Source organism: Sciurus vulgaris (assembly GCF_902686455.1).
Source record: "Sciurus vulgaris genome assembly, chromosome: 7".
Taxonomy (NCBI): domain Eukaryota; kingdom Metazoa; phylum Chordata; class Mammalia; order Rodentia; family Sciuridae; genus Sciurus; species Sciurus vulgaris.
The window spans coordinates 48636650-48657739 of NC_136467.1; the positions used below are offsets into that span (position 1 = coordinate 48636650).

Genomic DNA, 21090 nt, shown 5'->3' on the forward strand with positions numbered 1-21090 from the left:
TATTCTACACTCCTGTTACCTTCTGAGGACTTGATTGCAAACTTAAAAACTGATGCAAACTTATAAAACCATAATGTTTAAAAACAAAGTTTGGTGTTACTTAAATATCAGATGTTGGTTGTTGTTTTAAATGTTAATATGTTTAAACAACAGAAAGGTCAAGAAACAGAGAAATTACTTCTTTTGAATCAAACACTACTTTATAAGTTTAACGAATGTATGTCCAAACAAAGATCCCTCCTCCAAGATTTTAGAAAATGTGAATTCATTTTGAATGTAACCCATTACACAGAAGAAACACACTAGAGAGAAATCATAATTATGATCTGTTTATTTAGCAAAATAAACTTGAAGAAAATTTTCTATTAAAAAACATTAAGAATCATCCCAGATGAGACCCCCTATACTCTTTGGTATTAAAATTCAGGATATAAAATACTTTATTTTGAAAAGTTTAGTCATTGGGTCTAAAAGAGTCTTCCATATAAAGGAAATTCAATATTAAGATGACTGTAATTGTCTTACTTGTTGAAAAGTCAATGAATTATAAAAGCAACCAATTATATACTTGCAGAGACTGACATCATCAAGGAGATATTCATTTGTAGATATGTTTCCTACTGGAAACAAGTTTTAAGTTTTTAATGATCTTCTGCCATCATTTTCACTGTTATATAAATAGTTATCCAGTTCCTATAATAACACATCCTGTCACTCACTCTGTATAGGTCTGTATTTCTTGGAATTAATGTGTTTCGGTCTTTTCCACAATATGCTATCTGGAAATTGCTAATAGCATTAAATTTAAATTAATAATTATAAATCCAATCTATCTAAATCTTTTCTTCATTTACCTTAAGAAAAAATATTTTAAAATCAGGCTTTTTATTTATTCCAAGAGTAGTACCCACTGCTAAATCAGCAAATCCAACTCTTCCAAAAACACTAGGGGACAAACAAGCTACTCTTATTCCTTTGATAAATTCTTTTCCTGCTCCAATTCTGATTTTTTCATGTCTCTGCTTTCTTATGTGAAATTGTCTTCCCTTAATATATTAAAATGAATCCAAGGGAAAAAAATTCAATAGCAAACTGGGTTTTTTGTTTGTTTTTTTGCATAGACTCTTGTGATCATAAAATGATCAAACAATTTTATGGCTTCAGTGCTAACACTGTGACTGGGAACAAGAAGAATACAACCATAATAAAATACAGCTATCTATTAGAAGGACCGCATAAAGACATCTTTGGCCATGTAGACTCTGGGACCTCTGGAAATAAGTCAGTTGCATTGCTAACATGACAAAGAAAATTGCAATGTTCAGAATCAAGAACAGTCTGGTATATGAGGCAGACAGTGATGGGGCTCTGCTATGAGTAGTCGTCACCATCCGTGCCTGTCCAAATCGGCCTTTCATCAAGCCCCCATTTTTATGTTTTTCATATGTTACATCTGCAAAATCTAAAAGGTCTTTCATTTCTTCGTCTTCATCTATGGGTAGTTCTTTCTGTGCCAAAATCTGAGCTTTTTGTCGAATTTTTTTCTCATTGACTTCAATCTGTGCAAAAATATCAGGGACGGCATCCACAAATTTATAGCGTTTGCCTGCCCTTCGGTTTTTCTTTGACTTGCTTTGCTGCTGCTGCTGTTGCTGCGATATAGCGAAAATCCTGTCAATGGCCTCCTCAGTCTGTCTCTTATCTGAAAATCTCAGCAGGCGCTCGGCAGTCTTCCTAAAGCTAGCTGTGTTCCGGACTCGGGACAGGATCTGCTTCTCTAGCAGCTGGAACACTGGCTTAAAATGCTGCAGGTTGTGTTCCACGATAGCAGTGTAGTCCTTCACCTCGGGAACAGTGGTGCTCTTGATGGCTGAATTTCGGTCAAACAGAATTTTCTGGCGATCTGCAATGACCTGTGCAAAAGCAGACTGTCCTGTGGTCTCACCTGTCCACAGGTAAGCTGCATAGGCATGTTCGCTTGTGGCTACGAACACATCCAGTCGCTGAGAGTCTCCGTGGATGCTGAAGCTCTGAACATCTACAGATGGCCCTATGAAGAGGTAAGCTGCCCTAGTGATGGGACTTCGGAGATGCATGGTGACATTCACATAGTTTGTTCCGTTGTAGGGATAGCCCCGAGGGTATGTCACTGAGGCAAAAGTTGCTTTCTCACTGTAGCCAGTATCATCCATCCAGTACATTTTATAGAGACCATCTCGTTGCCTGATGAAAGCCCCATGGACCCCATCTACCACCGTCTCCTCAAAAGGAACATCTACATTGTGGAAGAAACTTGCTGCTGTCTCCAGGGGACTCTCCTCTCCCAGGTGTATTTGGTCCACAAGGAGGAGAAGCTGTGGGTGTAGGAGGATCAGATTCCTCTGAATGTTCTTTAAGTTGAGGCGGGGGTTATAAGCTCCCACACCTTCCCCTCGGATGAAAACCACTCCGTCTTTCTCAACTGCTGCAACCACTCTCCCCTGACAGCTAGCGGCCAGGTCATGCTTGTATTTAGACCATTTTGATGAGCAGTCTTCTGTGACCTGACCCTCCCAGGGAGAAAAGCAGCTCTTTGACACAGCTGGAGAAAACATCAGAACATTATTGAAGAAGGTATATTTTGGCCCATAGAGAGCCTCAGTAATGAAAGGCACACCATTGGGAGCAAAAGTAAATGAGTTTTGATCAGGATGTTCATGCCCTGCATTAAAATTTCTCCATCCTTTGATCCACTCTTTGTATTTGTTTCTGTGGACAATGTCATATATTGCACGTCCCCCAAGTTTTCCTGACTTGAAGGAAAGAAAAGACCTATTGACTTCTGCAGGCAGTGCACTTCCATAAGTCACAACACCCCAGTCTTCAAAATAATGCAGGGTAGGGGTGCCAAAATCTGGAGGAGGAACCGATTTCAAGCTGGCATCATACCTAAAGGGATTAATTTATAAAAATTAAATGGTTTTCTGACGGAAGTGAAAATAACTCACCAGAACTGTGATGCCACATGGTAATGTGGCTGGAACACATGAATGTTACCCAGAGCGGTGTGAACTGTATTAGGGACACTTCTGAAAACACTCACAGATAATCAGCATGCACATGAGAAAACCTCTGGTGACTGGAGAGGAGTACAACTTCTGATCCTTGAGTTTGAGACCTAAAATGATTTCTGTTGCTAATTTCTACATAGACATTCTTCACTTGACAATTACAGAGCTGCCATCCAAACTACTGGGGCCCACAGATTTAAGCATTTCACTCAAATTTCTAGCCAAGAGGCACCTTTTCTAGGAACCTCATATTAGGATCTACACTCTTAACAAGCCTTGAATTGTAATAGGAACTGTCCTATAGGAACTGATATTATTGACCATTCGGTTTTAAATCAGTTCATTCACGATTTTTTCTTCTAAAATAATTAAAATATGGAGGAACTTCACACATTTAATGAAATGCATGGCCAGTATTACACCAAAGAGCATAAATGGGTGAAGTTTCAGAAAACTATTTCATATTAGAGGGTTTAATATTGTGGCAACTACTGCCTAGAACAGCTCAAAAGGTTTATTTTAACTTTGTTTTAATTTACAGATAGTGCCATGCTTCTTAGAGAAGAAATGACTTCTAATTTTCGTTTATGATAAATGTTTATTTTAAAGCAATACACTAATTAACTTTCACAATGATTAAGAACAAAGGTTGTTTTAAATCAGGAAAATCTCCAAAAATAATAATGAAGATAATTGTTTATTTTTGATGATGTGATAACTGCCTTGACAAAGTCATGTGATTTGTTGCTCAAGGAAAGAGAGGTAGACTCACATTATTAGCTCCTCTACGCCCCGGCCCAGAGAAGTCACCCATGGTAGAGTTGATCTTATTGCCATTTGTTTTGCCATTTCATCTGTGGTCTAGAGTCTCAGTTTTGGGACATCAGAAATCAGATCTCTACTGAAGCTGAGTATAACATTGGCTTGATTAATGTGATTTCATAAATACAAGCTGAACTAACCATCCTTCTCTCAGTTTTTGATTAGTCTGCATATTACTATAAAGGCAGATTTTTAACTAAGCTTAGACTTAGCATTAATCTAACTCCTATAGTTGGCTTTGTAGAACTCTCTTGGTTGCTTACTCATGGTAAGTGAAAGCACTATTAAGTAATTATTACACACCCCTCAAAGGAGCCGGGGATGGCTGCGCATATTTAGCTCATCTGTGAAAATAATTTTAAGATGCTGGTTAAACTACATTATTTACCAGTTTTCTAATTTTTTCTTTTATTTTTTTCCCTTCTTAACTGTATAAACTTTGAAAAAAAGAACAGAAAGAAGCAGACTATGGTCAGCTTATTTTGGAGCTGAATGCAAATTTCAATAGCCTGAAAGACATCAGGGATTAATGATTAACTGCTTCCCTGTAATTTTGATTTTAACTTATTGGATGCCAACAATATATTTGGCAATATTTTAAAAAGGAGGCTCAAGCTTCTCCTTCTGGGCTTAAAAGATTACGGCAAAAAAAATTACACGGTCCTTTTATTATCAAAGTGAAGCTGTCAAAAATCATCAAGAACTTTTAAATACTTTTGAAAGTTTAGGAACAGCTTTGCTATTAGAAGATTATAATGCTCCATTTACTAAAACAAAACAAAATATTTTACTACCTTTTTATTTTCATGTCATCATAAGAATAATCTGGACTAAATTTTGTGTCTTTCTTCTTAAATGATTTAAAAAATGATGTCAAATCAAATCAATCTTATCTGTGAGACAGAAAAAGCCTAAGACATCTCTTACACAAGGGAACCAAGAGTTATACTTGGTAATTAGGTCTTAAATGTAAAGAAATGTTTCTAGCAAAGGTTCAAACATTGTGATAGTTGAACTGAAGCTGCATATATTTAGGTGACATGGAGAAGGAGTTTTAAAAGGGATTTTAGATTACTATTTCCTTTTAAATGCAAAAAATTAGTGCACAGCATGAATACCACCCCCATTACCTTTTCTCTTTAAAGCCAACCCAATGTGTCATACCAGAGAAATTCCGTATGCAGAGTGCACCAGCGTTGCCCTTTGGATGGTGTCCCTGGACCTTCCACCACACGGTTCCTTCTGATTTGGTCAGCCAGCCAATTTCCACTGCCATTACGCATGACAAATTTATCCAGGAACACTAATTGGCTTTCTGGGCCATAAAACCAGTTGTAATTTGAATCTGCAATGGCTACAGTTCTTTGAAACCCTGAGGAAGGAAGTTTGAAAGAATTGAGATCAGCTTAAAACGATATATTCACATAAAGATCTAAACACTGATTTTCCAAACCTAACTGCAAATTAGAATCAATGGCATATCTTGGATAAAAATAAAACCTTGATGTCCATGCTCTAGCCACATCAATCAAAATCATGATTCCCTTGAAAGTCTTCTATAAATCTTGTATGCAAGCTTATATTTGTTATGGAGCTATCTGTCATTGATTACAGATGTGTGTATGTATGCATATATTACACTCTTTGCTCATTTTTCAACATCCATACTATGCACAACTATATTTGCACCTATTCAGGGATATTCTCTTGTGCACAGTGAGTTCTTGAACATGGCACAAGCACTAGCTCTCCCTCAGCTCAACTTGCATTCTAGGCCAAGACAATAACACAAAGTACTTAAATTTGGCTTCTAATAAAATGGAAGCTATACTGTAATATAGTGCAGGACAAAAATTTAACTCCCAGAAAGATCTTGCCAGTACATACTACTTGCAGTTAAAGAAGCAGAAAATGCAAAGATCATCAAGCCAAGTATCATTATGGGAATAAGGAAGGAAGAAAACCAAGAAGAACAGATACACTCCAGTTGCTCTTGAAAAAGAAGAATGGGTGAAAACTCTGGGCCAGAAGGCAATAAATAACCATCACCAGAAACCAGACTATCAACCATAGCAAAAAGGAGATTGCAGTTGAGAACAGATTGATAAAACACAGTCTCTTCTAAGAATTCCACCATGATTGTCTTTATATAATTCAGAGCTAATGATTTTTCCTTCTAATCATTTAGTAAATGCTTTTCCAAGTGAATCTTAGTATAAAATGTGATAGTAAAAGATCACACTTCAGGGGGTTTCAAGATGGCGGCCTAGAGGGTGGCTGCATTTCATGTTGCTCCAGGACTCAGGAGTCGAAAGAGGAGATATTGAGAGACTTGGGACCAACTCAAAGCAGCCGGGTGAGTCTCTCCCATTGGGGAGGCGTCCCGGATGGGACGGTGGTCCCGGAACGCAGGGAACTTTGTGAAGTAGAGCTGCCGGCGAGACGCCCCTCCCCCCGCTGGAGCAGTGAACTTGTACAACTGGGAGCGTCGCAAAGGAGGCCGCTCAGCACAGCGCTGGGACTCAGAGCAACCACTGGGGCTCCATCAGCTGCCCAGGGGAGGAGCGGGAGGAGAGCTGTTTGGACTCAGAGCGACCACTTCTGAACACTCCTGCCGTGAGGAGGAGGAGGAGGAGCGTGGCCGCTTGGATTCGCAGTGACTACACTGGAGCTACAGGCGGCTGCCAGAGGAGAAGCAGCGTGGCGAGCTGTTTGGACTCAGACCACTTCTGAACACCGGGGCCTGCCCGGAGGAGTAGGAGGAGGAGGAGGAGGAGCGCGGCAGGTCATTTGGACTCGCAGTGACTACATTAGGGCTCCAGGCAGCTGCTCAGAGGAGAAGGCAAGTGGTGAGTTGTTTGGACTTAAAGTGACAGCTCCTGAACACAGGGGGGCTGCCTGGAGGAGGAGTGTGGTGGGTCGCTTGGTCTCGAGTGGCCGCACCAGAGGTCCAGGCGGCTGCCCAGAGGAGGCGTGCAGAGGGTCACGTGGATTCAGAGCCACTCAGAGCGACCGCTCCTGAACACCCGGGGGGTTACCTGGAGGAGGAGGAGGAACAGGGAGGGTCACTTCAACTCGGAGTGATTGCCCCGGGCTACAGGTGGTTGGTGGGAGGAGGAGGCACGCAGTGAGTTCCTCGGACTCCTAGTGACCACACCGGAATACTGGGCGGTTGTCTGGAGGAAGAGGCATGTGGCGGGTCTCGGGGACTCAGAGCGATTGTACGGGGCCCCAGGTGGCTGCTCAGAGGAGGGGCCGCATAGCCAGGCGATTAGGTGCAGAGCAGGGTCCCAGGATCTAGGAGGCTTCTTGGTGGAAGAGCCGCACAGAGACATGCTTAGGGCAGAGCAAAGGTTCCAGGACTGCGGGCAGATTCTCTTAGGAGGGGCAGCCTAAGGAGATTCATCTGCGAAGGGTGAGGCTCCCAGGCCCAGGAGGTAGGGCCGGGCCCCTGGGAACTTTACAGAGGAAGGCAGCCCAGCCCAGGCGGTAGCTATAAATTGAGGGGAACCTCTAGGAGGGAACTGACCAGTGAGACCTCCCCACCGGGTGAGTCTTCCCTGGCGGGTGAGGTTTCCCCACAAGGACGGTAAAACCAGAGACACAGGACCAATCAGGCCTTGCCTCAGCCCGCAGCCTAGTTTCCCTTTAGACGACCATTGGTCAACAAGTGGAGGCACCTCTGCCCACTAGCAGGGAATATACCCCACCTGAAGGCCACCACTCCTAGAGAGGCAGCTTCCTTGTGGAGCACCGCATTATCAACTTCCTCCAAGACTTCAGCCTACTGAAGGCTAAGGGGGGATATATATAGAAATCTTCAGGGACATTGTTAAGTCAATAGAGCAAATCTGCAATATCTCAGTGGTCCACTGATACCTGAACAATATGAGAAAACAAGGAAAGAAAATGCTGCAAACAAATCTAGATGTTACATCAATAAAACCCAATGACATCATGGCAGAAGAAATGACAGAAAAGGAGTTCAGAATGTACATAATTAAAATGATCAGAGAAGCAAACGATGAGATGAAAGAGCAAATGCATGCACTGAATGATGAGATGAAAGAGCAAATGCAGGCATTGAATGATTGCACCAATCGACAGTTAAAAGAGCAAATACAGGAAGCAAAAGATCATTTCAATAAAGAGTTAGAGATATTGAAAAGAAAAACAAACAGAAATCCTTGAAATGAAGGAAACAATAAACCAAATTAAGAACTCCATAGAAAGCATATCCAGTAGGATAGAACACCTGGAAGACAGAACCTCAGACATTGAAGACAAAATATTTAACCTTGAAAACAAAGTTGAACAAACAGAGAAGATGGTAAGAAATCATGAACAGAATCTACAAGAACTATGGGATATCATGAAAAGGGCAAATTTAAGAATTATTGGGATTGAGGAAAGCCTAGAGAAACAAGCCAAAGGAATGAACAATTTATTCAATGAAATAATATCAGAAAATTTCCCAAATCTGAAGAATAAAATGGAAAATCAAGTTCAAGAGGCTTATAGGACTCCAAATACACAAAATTACAACAGACCCACACCAAGGCACATTATAATGAAAATACCTAACATACAAAATAAAGACAGAATTTTAAAGGCTGTGAGAGAAAAGAACCAAATTACATTCAGGGTGAAACCAATACGGATATCAGCAGATTTTTCAATCCAGACCCTAAAAGCTAGAAAGGCCTGGGAACAACATTTTTCAAGCCCTGAAAGAAAATGGATGCCAACCAAGAATCTTATACCCAGCAAAACTTACTTTCAAATTTGACGATGAAATAAAATCCTTCCATGATAAACAAAAGCTAAAACAATTTACAAAAAGAAAGCCAGCATTACAGAACATTCTCAGAAAAATATTCCATGAGGAAGAGATGAAAAACAAAGAAGCAAATCAGCAAAGGGAGGAATTATCCTAAAGGAATTGTCAAATAAAGGAGGAACCAAGTTGTGTCAAATAAATAAATAAATAAAATTTAAAAATGAACCAAATGACCGGGAAACCAAATCATATCTCAATAATAACCCTGAATGTTAACGGCCTGAATTCATCAATCAAAAGACATAGACTGGCAGATTGGATTAAAAAGAAGGATCCAACAATATGTTGCCTACAAGAGACTCACCTCATAGAAAAAGATACCCATAGACTAAAGGTGAAAGGATGGGGAAAAACATACCATGCACATGGACTCAGCAAAAAAGCTGGAGTATCCATCCTCATTTCAGATAATGTGGACTTCAAGCCAAAGTTAGTCAGAAGGGATAAAGAAGGTCATTTCATACTGCTTAAGGGAAGCATAAATCAGCAAGATATAACAATCATAAACATCTATGCCCCAAACAGTGGCTCATCCATGTATGTCAAACAAATCCTTCTCAATTTCAGAAACCAAATAGACCACAACACAATAATACTAGGTGATTTTAACGTGCCTCTCTCACCACTCAACAGATCTTCCAGACAAAAATTGAACAAAGAAACCATAGATCTCAATAACACAATCAATAATTTAGACTTAACGGACATTTATAGAATATACCATCCAACCAAGAGCGAATACACTTTCTTCTCAGCAGCACATGGATCCTTCTCTAAAATAGACCGTATATTATGCCACAAAGCTAATGTTAGCAAATACAAGAAGATAGACACACTGCCTTGTATTCTATCAGATCATAATGGATTGAAGTTAGAAATAAATGAAAGAGTAAAACACAGAAACTATTCCAACATCTGGAGATTAAACAATATGCTATTATATGATGAATGGATAACAGAAGATATTAGGAAGGAAATTAAAAAATTCTTAGAGGTAAATGAGAACAAAGAAACATCATATCAAAATCTCTGGGACACTATGAAAGCAGTACTTAGAGGGAAATTTATTTCATGGAGCGCATTTAATAAAAGAAGTAAAACTCAACAAATAAATGACCTAACACTACAGCTCAAAGCCCTAGAAAAAGAAGAACAGAACAGCACCAAAAGTAGTAGAAGACAGGAAATAGTTAAACTCAGAGCTGAAATCAATGAAATTGAAACAAAAGAAACAATACAAAAAATTGACAAAATAAATAGTTGGTTCTTCGAAAAAATAAACAAAATTGATAAACCTTTAGCCACACTAACAAAGAGAAGACGAGAGAAAACCCAAATCACTAAATTCGTAATGAACAAGGAAATATCACAACAGACAGCATTGAAATACAAAACATAATTAGAAGCTATTTTGAAAATCTATACTCCAACAAAATAGAAAATTTCGAAGACATCAACAGGTTTCTAGAGACATATGAATTGCCTAAACTGAATGAGGAGAACATACACAATTTAAATAGACCAATTTCAAGTACTGAAATAGAAGAAGTCATCAAAAGCCTACCAACAAAGAAAAGTCCAGGACCAGATGGGTTCTCAGCCAAGTTCTACAAAACCTTTAAAGAAGAGCTCATTCCAATACTTCTCAAAGTATTCCATAAAATAGAAGAGGAGGGAACCCTCCCAAACTCATTCTATGAAGCCAATATCACACTGATACCTAAACCAGACAGAGACTCATCAAGGAAAGAAAATTACAGACCAATATCCTTAATGAACATCGACGCAAAAATTCTCAACAAAATTGTAGCAAATCGCATACAAAAACATATTAAAAAGATAGTGCACCATGATCAAGTGGGTTTCATCCCAGGGATGCAAGGTTGGTTCAACATCCGGAAATCAATAAATGTCATTCACCATATCAATAGACTTAAAGTCAAGAATCACATGATTATTTCAATAGATGCAGAAAAATCATTTGATAAAATACAGCACCCCTTCATGTTCAAAACACTAGAAAAAATAGGGATAGTGGGAACATTCCTTAACATTGTAAAGGCCATTTATGCTAAGCCCATGGCTAAAATCATTCTAAATGGAGAAAAACTGAAAGCATTCTCCCTAAAAACTGGAACAAGGCAGTTCCAGTTCTATTCCACTTCTATTCAACATCGTTCTTGAGACTCTAGCCAGAGCAATTAGACAAACCAAAGAAATTAAAGGGATACGAATTGGAAAAGAAGAACTCAAACTATCCCTGTTCGCTGATGACATGATTATATATTTAGAGGAACCTGGAAATTCCACCAGAAAACTCTTAGAACTCATAAGTGAATTCAGTAAAGTAGCAGGTTACAAGATCAATGCTCATAAATCCAACGCATTTTTATACATAAGTGATGAATCTTCAGAAAGAGAAATTAGGAAAACTATCCCATTCACAATAGCCTCGAAAAAAATAAAATACTTGGGAATCAATCTCACAAAAGAGGTGAAAGACCTCTACAATGAGAACTACAGAACACTAAAGAAAGAAATTAAAGAAAAGCTTAGAAGATGGAAAGATCTCCCATGTTCTTGGATAGGAAGAATTAATATTGTCAAAATGGCCATACTACCTAAAGTGCTATACAAATTCAACGCAATTCCAATTAAAATCCCAATGACGTACCTTACAGAAATAGAGCAAGCAATTATGAAATTCATCTGGAAGAATAAGAAACCAAGAATAGCTAAAGCAATCCTTAGCAGGAAGAGTGAAACAGGGGGTATTGCAATACCAGATCTTCCACTCTACTACAAAGCAATAGTAACAAAAACGGCATGGTATTGGTACCAAAATAGAAAGGTAGATCAATGGTACAGAATAGAGGACACGGACACAAACCCAAATAAATACAATTTTCTCATACTAGACAAAGGGGCCAAAAATATGCAATGGAGAAAAGATAGCCTCTTCAACAAATGGTGCTGGGAGAATTGGAAATCCATATGCAACAGAATGAATCTAAACCCTTATCTCTCACCATGCACGAAACTAAACTCAACATGGATTAAGGACCTCGGAATCAGACCAGAGACCCTGCAGATTATAGAAGAAAAAGTAGGTCCAGATCTTCAACATGTCGGCTTAGGACCAGACTTCCTTAACAGGACTCCCATAGCACAAGAAATAAAAGCAAGAATCAATAACTGGGATAGATTCAAACTAAAAAGCTTTCTCTCAGCAAAGGAAACTATCAGCAATGCGAAGAAAGAGCCTACAGAGTGGGAGAATATCTTTGCCAATTATACTTCAGATACAGCGCTAATCTCCAGAATCTATAAAGAACTCAAAAAACTCTACTTTAGGAATACAAATAATCCAGTCGACAAATGGGCTAAGGAAATGAATAGACACTTCACAGAAGAAGATCTACAAGCAATCAACAAACATATGCAAAAATGTTCCACATCTCTAGTAATAAGAAAAATGCAAATCAAAACCACCCTAAGATTCCATCTCACCCCAATTAGAATGGCTATTATCAAGAATACAAGCAACAACAAGTGTTGGTGAGGATGTGGGGAGAAAGGTACACTCATACATTGCTGGTGGGGTTGCAAATTAGTGCAGCCACTCTGGAAAGCAGTGTGGAGATTCCTTAGAAAACTTGGAATGGAACCACCATTCGACCCAGCTATCCCACTCCTTGGCCTATACCCAAAGGACTTAAAATCAGCATACTATAGAGATACAGCCACATCAATGGTCATAGCTGCTCAATTCACAATAGCCAGACTGTGGAACCAACCTAGATGTCCTTCAATTGATGAATGGATAAAGAAACTGTGGTATATATATATACAATGGAATATTACTCAGCCATAAAGAATGATAAATTATGGCATTTGCAGGCAAATGGATGAAATTGGAGAATATCATGCTAAGTGAGATAAGCCAATCTCAAAAAGCCAAAGGAAGAATGATATCGCTAATAAGTGGATGATGACACATGATGGCGGGAGGGAAGGGTTAGTGTTAGGGTTAGAGTTAGGGTTAGGGAGGGGGGCAAGTATGGAGGAAGGAAGGACTGTATAGAGGGAAAAGAGGGGTGGGAGGGGTGGGGGAAAGGAAAAAAATAACAGAATGAATCAAACAACATTACTCTATGTAAATTTATGATTACACAAATGGTATGCCTTTATGCCATGTACAAACAGAGAAACAATATGTATCCCATTTGTTTACAATAAAAAAAAACATTATTAAAAAAAAAATTTGACCTTAAAAAAAAAAAAAAAAAAGATCACACTTCAAAGTCTATGAGCTCCTCGAAGGAGAGGATGTATTTTAATCCTCTTTAAATTCCCTGCCTAGTCCAATGCCTGGCATATAGATGTGTAATAAAAGTTTGTTGGATTAATAAACACAAATATGTAAATGCTTCATTTCCAGGTGTTCCTATTATCTTTTCCAGTTTAGGAAGTAGCCACAAGCACAGCTCAGAGTTTAAGGTAGACTCAAACCCTTAGACTCAGCCTAAAATGGTTGGCTGTTAGAACTCTGCTCAAATTTCAAAGCATTGGAACCCCATAAAGGTCCCTTACTTTACATGGTCTTTGTTTACCAAACAGCCCTGTCCTGTATGTCTAAGAGTAAGCAATAACCATATGGCTCTGAAGGTAGGTCTAAACTTAATCTTGAAATGGTTATTTTGCTCACAGCATTTTCTGGTAACCATCCAATAAAGGAACAACTAGAAGAATTAGATTCTGGATGGTTTAAATACTGGATTCTGTGTTATAGGTCTAGAATTACCAAATAAAAATTGCATTTTGGTGGGGGCGGGAATTCATCTTGATGAAAATTTATCTCTTAAACTTTTTCTAATATCTTAGTTCTGTTCTATAGATAAAGTGAGTTACAAAGTTCTCCTAGAAATAAATTATTAAAACACATGTGCATACACACACGTATTTTAGAGCTAGTTGTCTTGTAAGACTAATCTACACAGCAATATGAAATTAGAAAGTTTATAGTAACTGTTATTTTTGTTTTCTATATACTATACTGTTTATTTTTAAAAAAATACTATATCTTCAATGCAAATATGTGGTTATAATACATTTGAATCAAGTCTATGTGGTTCTGAAGAAAAGATTAAAAATTTAAAACTACAATGGGATTGATCAGGGATCACAGAAAAAAGAAAGAAAACTGACATTTAATCATTAATGTTAGTATTTTATTTGGATTCATGAAAATGAGTCTTGTGAGTACCCAAGTTTATGTGTGTGTGTGTGTGTGGTTGTGGTTGTGTGTGTATAAAAATGTAAGAACTGTGGGGACTAGAAATTATATTTGATCCATTATGCTCCAACCTTTATAATACCTAAATCATAAAACCTCATGTCAGCTCAAAGTGTTTTATCCATATGCAGCTCTTAAATTGAAATTTTCTTTGGCTTTTAAACAAATAATCTCTTTAATCTCAGCATAGCAAACCTCACTTCTTTTCTTTATCTAGCTAATTTTCATAGTAAAAAAAAATTATAACTAGGTAATATTTTCCAACTTCTGAATCCTCACTCTACCTGGCAAGATGGTTCTGTACATAAATGCAAAGTGTTGCTTGAGCCATGGATGGCCAAAGTGGTTGATATCAAAGTGCCTCTGAACAAGAAACATATACTGGAAAAGTGATCTAGTGGTATAGCTGCCGTAAGCAACGCCTTCATAGAGGGAGCCATCTGTCACCTCCCGGAGTAAGACCAGAGATTTCTCCATGATGGTCAGAACTTGTTTGGTCCATAAATAGGCTTCCTGAAGGTACCCTGAAGGATGAAAACACATGCAAACAATGACAAAAGACTGTAACAAAGCATAAACCAAAAATATGACCAAATACAACCCTGAGTTATCTGACCAGTTTGTATTATTATAAATTACATTTTATAAAACTCGCACTTATCAACATTATAAACAACACCCTGTTAAACCAGGTTTGAAGTGAGTGCATGATGTAAGTTAAAAGTTATTGAATATAAGTCATTTATTAATTAAATGAAAATAAACCTCTGAGTATCAAGTAATTTCCCAATCATGAGTAAACTAAAACTATATCATATAGATCACAAATGGCCTGTAATTTTGTAAGATAAGATTTGTACATTGAGACTCCTATTCAATTTTCCTAAAAAACTCCTGAAAATATTTTTTAAAGTTTATCACTTTGTAAAACTTGCAGTATTATTTAAAAGAATTTGTAATAAGATACAAAGTACTATAAATGCTAGACCATCTTCAATTTGTACTGTCATTAGAAGACAACCTCTCATTATTTACATGTTTTCAAATTTCACAGATTTTGAAAAGGCAGCACTGTAGAGCTGAGAAATCATTAAAAATGTAAATCTCATGATTTAAAAAAAAAAAACAAAACCCAACTGAGTCTGCCAAAAGTGAGCTACATGACTTTGTTCAACTACTTTTTTAACATGTCACATTTCTTAATCTCCCCAGTGAAAATTCAAAATCTAAAACGTCTTTTTTTTGGTACTGGGGATTGAACTCAGGGGCACTTGAGCCATATCCCCAGCCCTAGTTTATATTTTATTTAAAGACAGGGTCTCACTGAGTTGCTTAGTGCCTTGTTTTTGCTCAGGCTGACTTTGAACTTGAGATCCTCCTCGCTTCAGTCTCCCAAGCCAGGCCTGCACCACCGTGTCTGGCCTAAAACATCTTATAAAATCTTTTGAACACAGAAATGCTAGTTTTCTAGTATTCTTACATTTAGATAACAATTAAACTACTCATATTTCTATTGCATTTATAATTTACACAACACTGGAAAGAATCTTCCTTAATTCTTTTATGGACCCAGTTAAGCTTTGTTACCCCCAAACTACAGGAAAGTTGATTTGTTCATTTGTGGCACATGACACAAATGAACAGAACTTCGATCCAAACCTAGGACTTTAGATGTAAAGTTTGGCTTGTTTTATTTGCTTATTTTTGAAACACACAATGCCTAGGGATAAATTTAAGCTGTCCCCTAATGTGGGTGGATCTTTTTTGCTTTACTCTCAAAAAGATGTATGTCATCCTCACTGCTGACCACTCTACCATGACCTATGAGGTGTGTCAGGCGTGAGGGCTTCCAGAGGCCCAGAGCTGATGGTATCTAACCCCAGGCCCCAGGCCAAGATCTGATCCCCAACTCACAGACACACAGCATGTTTGCAGGCTTGGCTGCTGTGCAACAGTGACTACTAAATGTTCCCCTGACTCCTTCTGCCACCCAGCTCCACACTGGACATGGTAGTCTTCTCAATAGTTTTCTACTTCCATTCTTTGTCATTTGAATTTAAAATTACGATCATTGTCATCTTTTTTTTTTTTTTTTTTCCTGTATCCTCCATCTCCATCTCCGTCTCCGAGCAGATACTAACATGACTGATACCTAAAGTCAGGACACTATTCCCTGGATACTACGTTACTGATTTTCCTTGTTTATTCTTTTCAATAATTCCCTTCAGGCAATGTTCACTAAAAACTTCGTAAACTACAAACTTCTGTCAGTACAAGATCCTGATATTGTTGTTAAATGAAGATTTTTTTCCTAAGACAATTTAAAAGCAATGGTTGGTTGTTGTGACAATGTGACAAGGGAGGAGAAAGCCGGATTTGGGTAAAACAGTTGATGTGCAATCTATAAAATGCTGAGTAATTCTTACGGGGAATATAAACAAGAGTAAAATCTTTTAAACTTCCAAGCTTCAATTACATATTTAGTATTCTAACAATTCAGTAGGATCTTAGGGCTCTTTTTCTTAAGTACAATTTTAGTCATCTGTAGATTTTCAAAGGAGCTGTAATTAAGTTAGCTACAAGAACAAAGAAAATGTGACATTGGGAAGTATGTAGTATATTAGTTAATGCAAAGTAGCTAAATAATCCACAAAAGTTGTTTCTAATTTTGACAATCTAGTCTGGATGCTTTAAGTCTTTACAGAAAAAAACAAGAATAGTGATGTTATGAGTCATATCTGTGTGCTAGGAATATTTATTTTAAATAAAACCTTCATTTATTTCAATCTGGTTATCTTCACTGTCAAAATTAAATGGAAAAATGAATGTCACTGACTGTACTATAAGGATATAGCCTGGAATGATTGTAAGTCATAATTAAATAATATACAAGCTAATATAACTAGTAGAAATTAAGAAAGGCATGTCCTTTAATTAACTAAAGGGTGTCTTAGTATTACTTCATTTCACAGGTTTAGTTAGGATCCAAGTATGAACATGTACCTAAGAGCAGTTATAAAAATGCTTTGCTCACTGCATGGCAACGATGACTGATGTCAGTCAGGCATCACCTTGGCCATGATGTGATCACACACACCTTGATTCATTAGGACTAGGCTTCCTGTGAGCAAAGCCATGCAGTTGGTGGGCTGATGATTGTGCAGGTACTGAAATCCCCATCCTCTCCTGTATGAAGTTTCATACATATATCCTGAGGCATTGGCGATCACTTCAAGAAACTTCTCCTGTTGTGTCTTGCTCAGATAGTTGTACAAGAAGTCATAAGCAGTGGCAAAACCAACCAAGGAGTGAGCAAGTGGGACTTCATCCCAAGGAGCATCTTTCACCAACCTGTAAAAATAAATGAAACATATGAATTAGTGTACCAGGGCTCACAGCTTTCAACACTCTCCGTAAGTGTCTATTTTTCAGAACTACAGGGCACAAATGCAGAGGTCATTCAAGAGGTTTAATGACACAGAATTGACTTCCCTCCACATAAGACACAGGCATAACGTGTCTCATGAAAGTTAAAATTAACACTTTTTGCTCACAGACTTGTGGCAACATCAAGTTTAAGAATTTTTACTTTTGTGTTTTCCTTCTTAATGAGAGGTGGCAGAAAACATTCTAAGAGATCTAAAGTACAGAACATGTAATGGCAAGGCAAAATTCCCTGCAGGACCTGCTCAGAGTTCAGCCCTTCCTTTCCATTACCTAAGGGGCTCTCAGTTTTAACTCATAGACTCACCTTTCGGTGAAGTCTAAAAATTGACCTGTGAAGTATTACAGTGTCATTTACTAGGAAGCCAAATTTCTGTCTGACTTGCTACAATATTTTGCACATATTTTAATATTTTAATATGTTTTAATAGTGTGTGGCCTGCATCAAACAAGAAGTGGAAAAAAAAAAAAAAACTTTCACAATCAGAACAGGAAGGAATTATCCAGAAAACCCTTCTCATCTGTTCAGGATGTATTTGAGTAATCTCTAAGAGAGGGAAACAAATCAAGAGTGTACTGTGCCTGGGGAGGTGGAAGAAGTTATCAGTTAGGAATTAAGCTAAAGCTTCACATTCTATGCCATGAAAAACTTTGGCAATTGAGTGAAGTCTTATCTGCTTTCTCAAAGTGGTTTAAAATTCATAAGACAAGGAAATGTCATATTTTGAAATATAATTATCAATACATATATTTTAAAAATAATGATGCTTATTTATCAAAGAATTAAATATGAACATTTAATAGTGGGGATAAATTTACAAGTGGTGATGAGCATGAAGTTTAGATGCTTATAACAACTATAATATAATATGAAAATATCTGATAAGTATCTGTAATAAAGTTACAGGTTCTCCCAGTACTATTAGAGTTGGAGTTAGTGAAAATTAAAGTCCAATATTTTGCCCCAGTGAACTCCACAGACCTTAGTTTAATTACATTTTAAAATATTCTGAGAGACTAACTCTTCCAGACTAGGTTCTTCTTTCATTAGTTTATACTAAAGAAAGGATCTTGGTAAGGCCTTTCCTGGTCACCCTGTAAGAATTTCAAAACCTCCCCAAAGAATATTTCATTCACTTTTCCACTTCCTTGCTTTTCTGTCCCTTTAGTAGATGTATGTGTATGTCTGTGCATGTGTGAGGCACTGAGTTCAATTCTCAGCACCACATATAAATAAATAAAATTAAGGTCCACTGACAACTGAAAAAAAATTTTTAAAAATTGGAACTCTGGTTGTAGAGTCGTATGTAGCATGACAGACTCTCAATAAATATTTCTGGAAAGAAAGAAAAGCCAAAGTCACAAATCTATAGAACCAGGCCACACTGTTGGCAATGATTATGTGATCATTATGAAATCAGGAATTTGGAGGGATGCCTTTGCATTAATAATTTCAGCTTTCAGTTAGCTGCCTTTGGTGATAGAGCTTGGTGCTAAAAAAACTAAGATTGACCAAATGGTCTTAACTATTTGGTCAAAGAAAAAACTGCCTTGTCCTAGTAAGTCAGCTTTCCAGGGTGTGTACTGCTTGTAAACAGAGTGAGTGCAAATTTAATTCCCTCCTTCTAGGAAAAAAACAACTCAGCATGCTGATTACCAGTGAGCTGGGAATATGTTTCTCAGTGACTCAGGGACTGTGAGCCTGACAGGGGCCAAGTGATCTGGTGCCCAGCCCTGTGTTGTTATACCATTCATGATGGAGCTATACTTCACCATGATAAAAGTGAGGTCAGTGAACTACTACCACCTACCATACCCTCCTGCATTAGCCAATGGGTTTATCTACTTATTTTTCTTTCCTTTTTTTGCAGTGCTGGGGATTGAACACAGGGCTTCACACAATCAGCAAGTGTTCCAACACCAGCCATATCCCTAGCCCTATGGGTTTATTCTTATAGATAACAGAATTCGTGGTATACTTCTCAAACTTCAAGAAATATTATCAAGCAAATTTCTATGAAAATTTCTATAACCCCAAGATAAAATTTTCTCATTTCAAGTATTTCCCAATTCAATAAAACACTAGCACACAAGTATAAAATTAGTTTATGGTCCTTTGTGCTGAAGGACCTATACCACATCATAAAAGCTGACCTGTAATAGCAGTATTTCTAGAAGTCTATCTTGATTCTGTACAGTCATACCCAGCCTCAGATTCAAAGTGTGATAATGGAAGAGACCATATTTTATAGTCTTTTCCATATTTTATAGAAATTTGCTCCTAGCCTATGGGTGGCACCAGAAAAACCTTATTCAGTGTGATTCTGACCAGTGGTTAATAAAATCACTGGAAAAGCTAGTTAGGTGAAGAACCATTAAAAACAAAAAATCAGACATCAATTTGAATTTTTTTCAACTTAAAATATATTTATATGTGTTCACCAACCTCTTGAAGGTGAGTCAAAGCCTGTTCTTTATAATATGGGTCTATGAATGGAGATTCACTGTTATTTACTGCAAAGAACACACACATATCATCATAATCTCCAGATTTGATTTCTTTATTATATTGGAAGAAATAAAAAATACTTGTGAAGGAATGCAGAATCCTTCCAGATTTTTAAGTTTTCCCTAATTTTTTTTGCAAATATCATCCACATAAAATCACAACAGCAATATTTTTTACAGTAAGTTGTTCCAAAGGATTTAAGTTAGTTTTAGAAACATTAGCTTTTTCCTTCTTCAACTTACACTTCATCTATTTACACAATATTACTAAAATTGTGTAATTACCGGTGTCATTGAAACTGGGATTAACCATCTACAAAACAGCAGCTAATTCAGCTCTCAACTCAGTGCACTGAAATGCTTTCCTGATGAAATCAGTGAGGTCAACAAAGGCGGTTTATTTTTATATTGTATAACTTAATGGCTCACCCTCTCTAAGACTTAAGAACACGGTCAACAAACATTCAAAATAACAAAGACGTGATGTTACACAACCATGCACGGATAAAAGAGCCATTCTACATGCAAAATATACCAATGGATTTTGATGTATGAAAAGTTTGTTAACATGGTTTGCAATTCCATATTGTGATTAACTTTCATAGAAGCACCACTGGTCTAGTTTTAGCATATAATCAAAGAAGAATATCCATAATTATATGAAAAGATTATTAAAATACCCTTCCTTTTCCAATCACATATCTGTGTGAAGCTGTGGTTTTCTTCATATACTTCAACCAAAACAGCACACTGCAAAAAACTGAATACAGAAGCAGGCCTATGAGATTTGCAAAGCTTTAAAAGACTTTCTATCTTACAAAGTATTTTTCACTTTTTAAAGTTTTTTTCCTAAAAATGTTATGATATGAGTATACTATTTTTTTTTTTAAATGACTTTATTTCCACAATCCCACAATGCTGGGGACTTGAACCTGGGCCTCCAGCATGGGAATCAGGCACTCTACATGATGTGCTATATCGCCAGCGAGTATACTATTTTAATGTAATAAATATGAATAAATACTTTTTAAACTTCTATTTTAACTTGGAATATGGCAAAGTTTACTAGATATAACCCAAATAAACAAAGTTCTTTGATGTCCTCATTAATTTTTAAGACTACAAAAGGG

General features: G+C 37.4%; 1 protein-coding gene across 4 annotated transcripts in view; it reads right to left on the minus strand.

Moving 5' to 3' along the window:
• Positions 1 to 313: 313 nt before the first annotated feature.
• The window catches only part of DSE (dermatan sulfate epimerase), a 76272-nt gene continuing 55495 nt past the window's right edge, over positions 314 to 21090 (minus strand). For 3 of the 4 annotated variants that reach the window (XM_079146275.1, XM_079146276.1, XM_079146277.1), the window contains 4 exons: positions 17106 to 17359; positions 14293 to 14532; positions 5037 to 5244; positions 314 to 2928 (listed from right to left, as the gene is read on the minus strand). In XM_079146275.1, coding sequence (XP_079002401.1) covers positions 1167 to 2928; positions 5037 to 5244; positions 14293 to 14532; positions 17106 to 17359 — 2464 coding nt within the window. In that variant the 3' untranslated portion in view covers positions 314 to 1166. Of the gene's footprint in view, positions 2929 to 5002; positions 5245 to 14292; positions 14533 to 17105; positions 17360 to 21090 lie in introns of all 4 variants that reach the window. The other variant, XM_079146278.1, reaches the window with a different exon arrangement.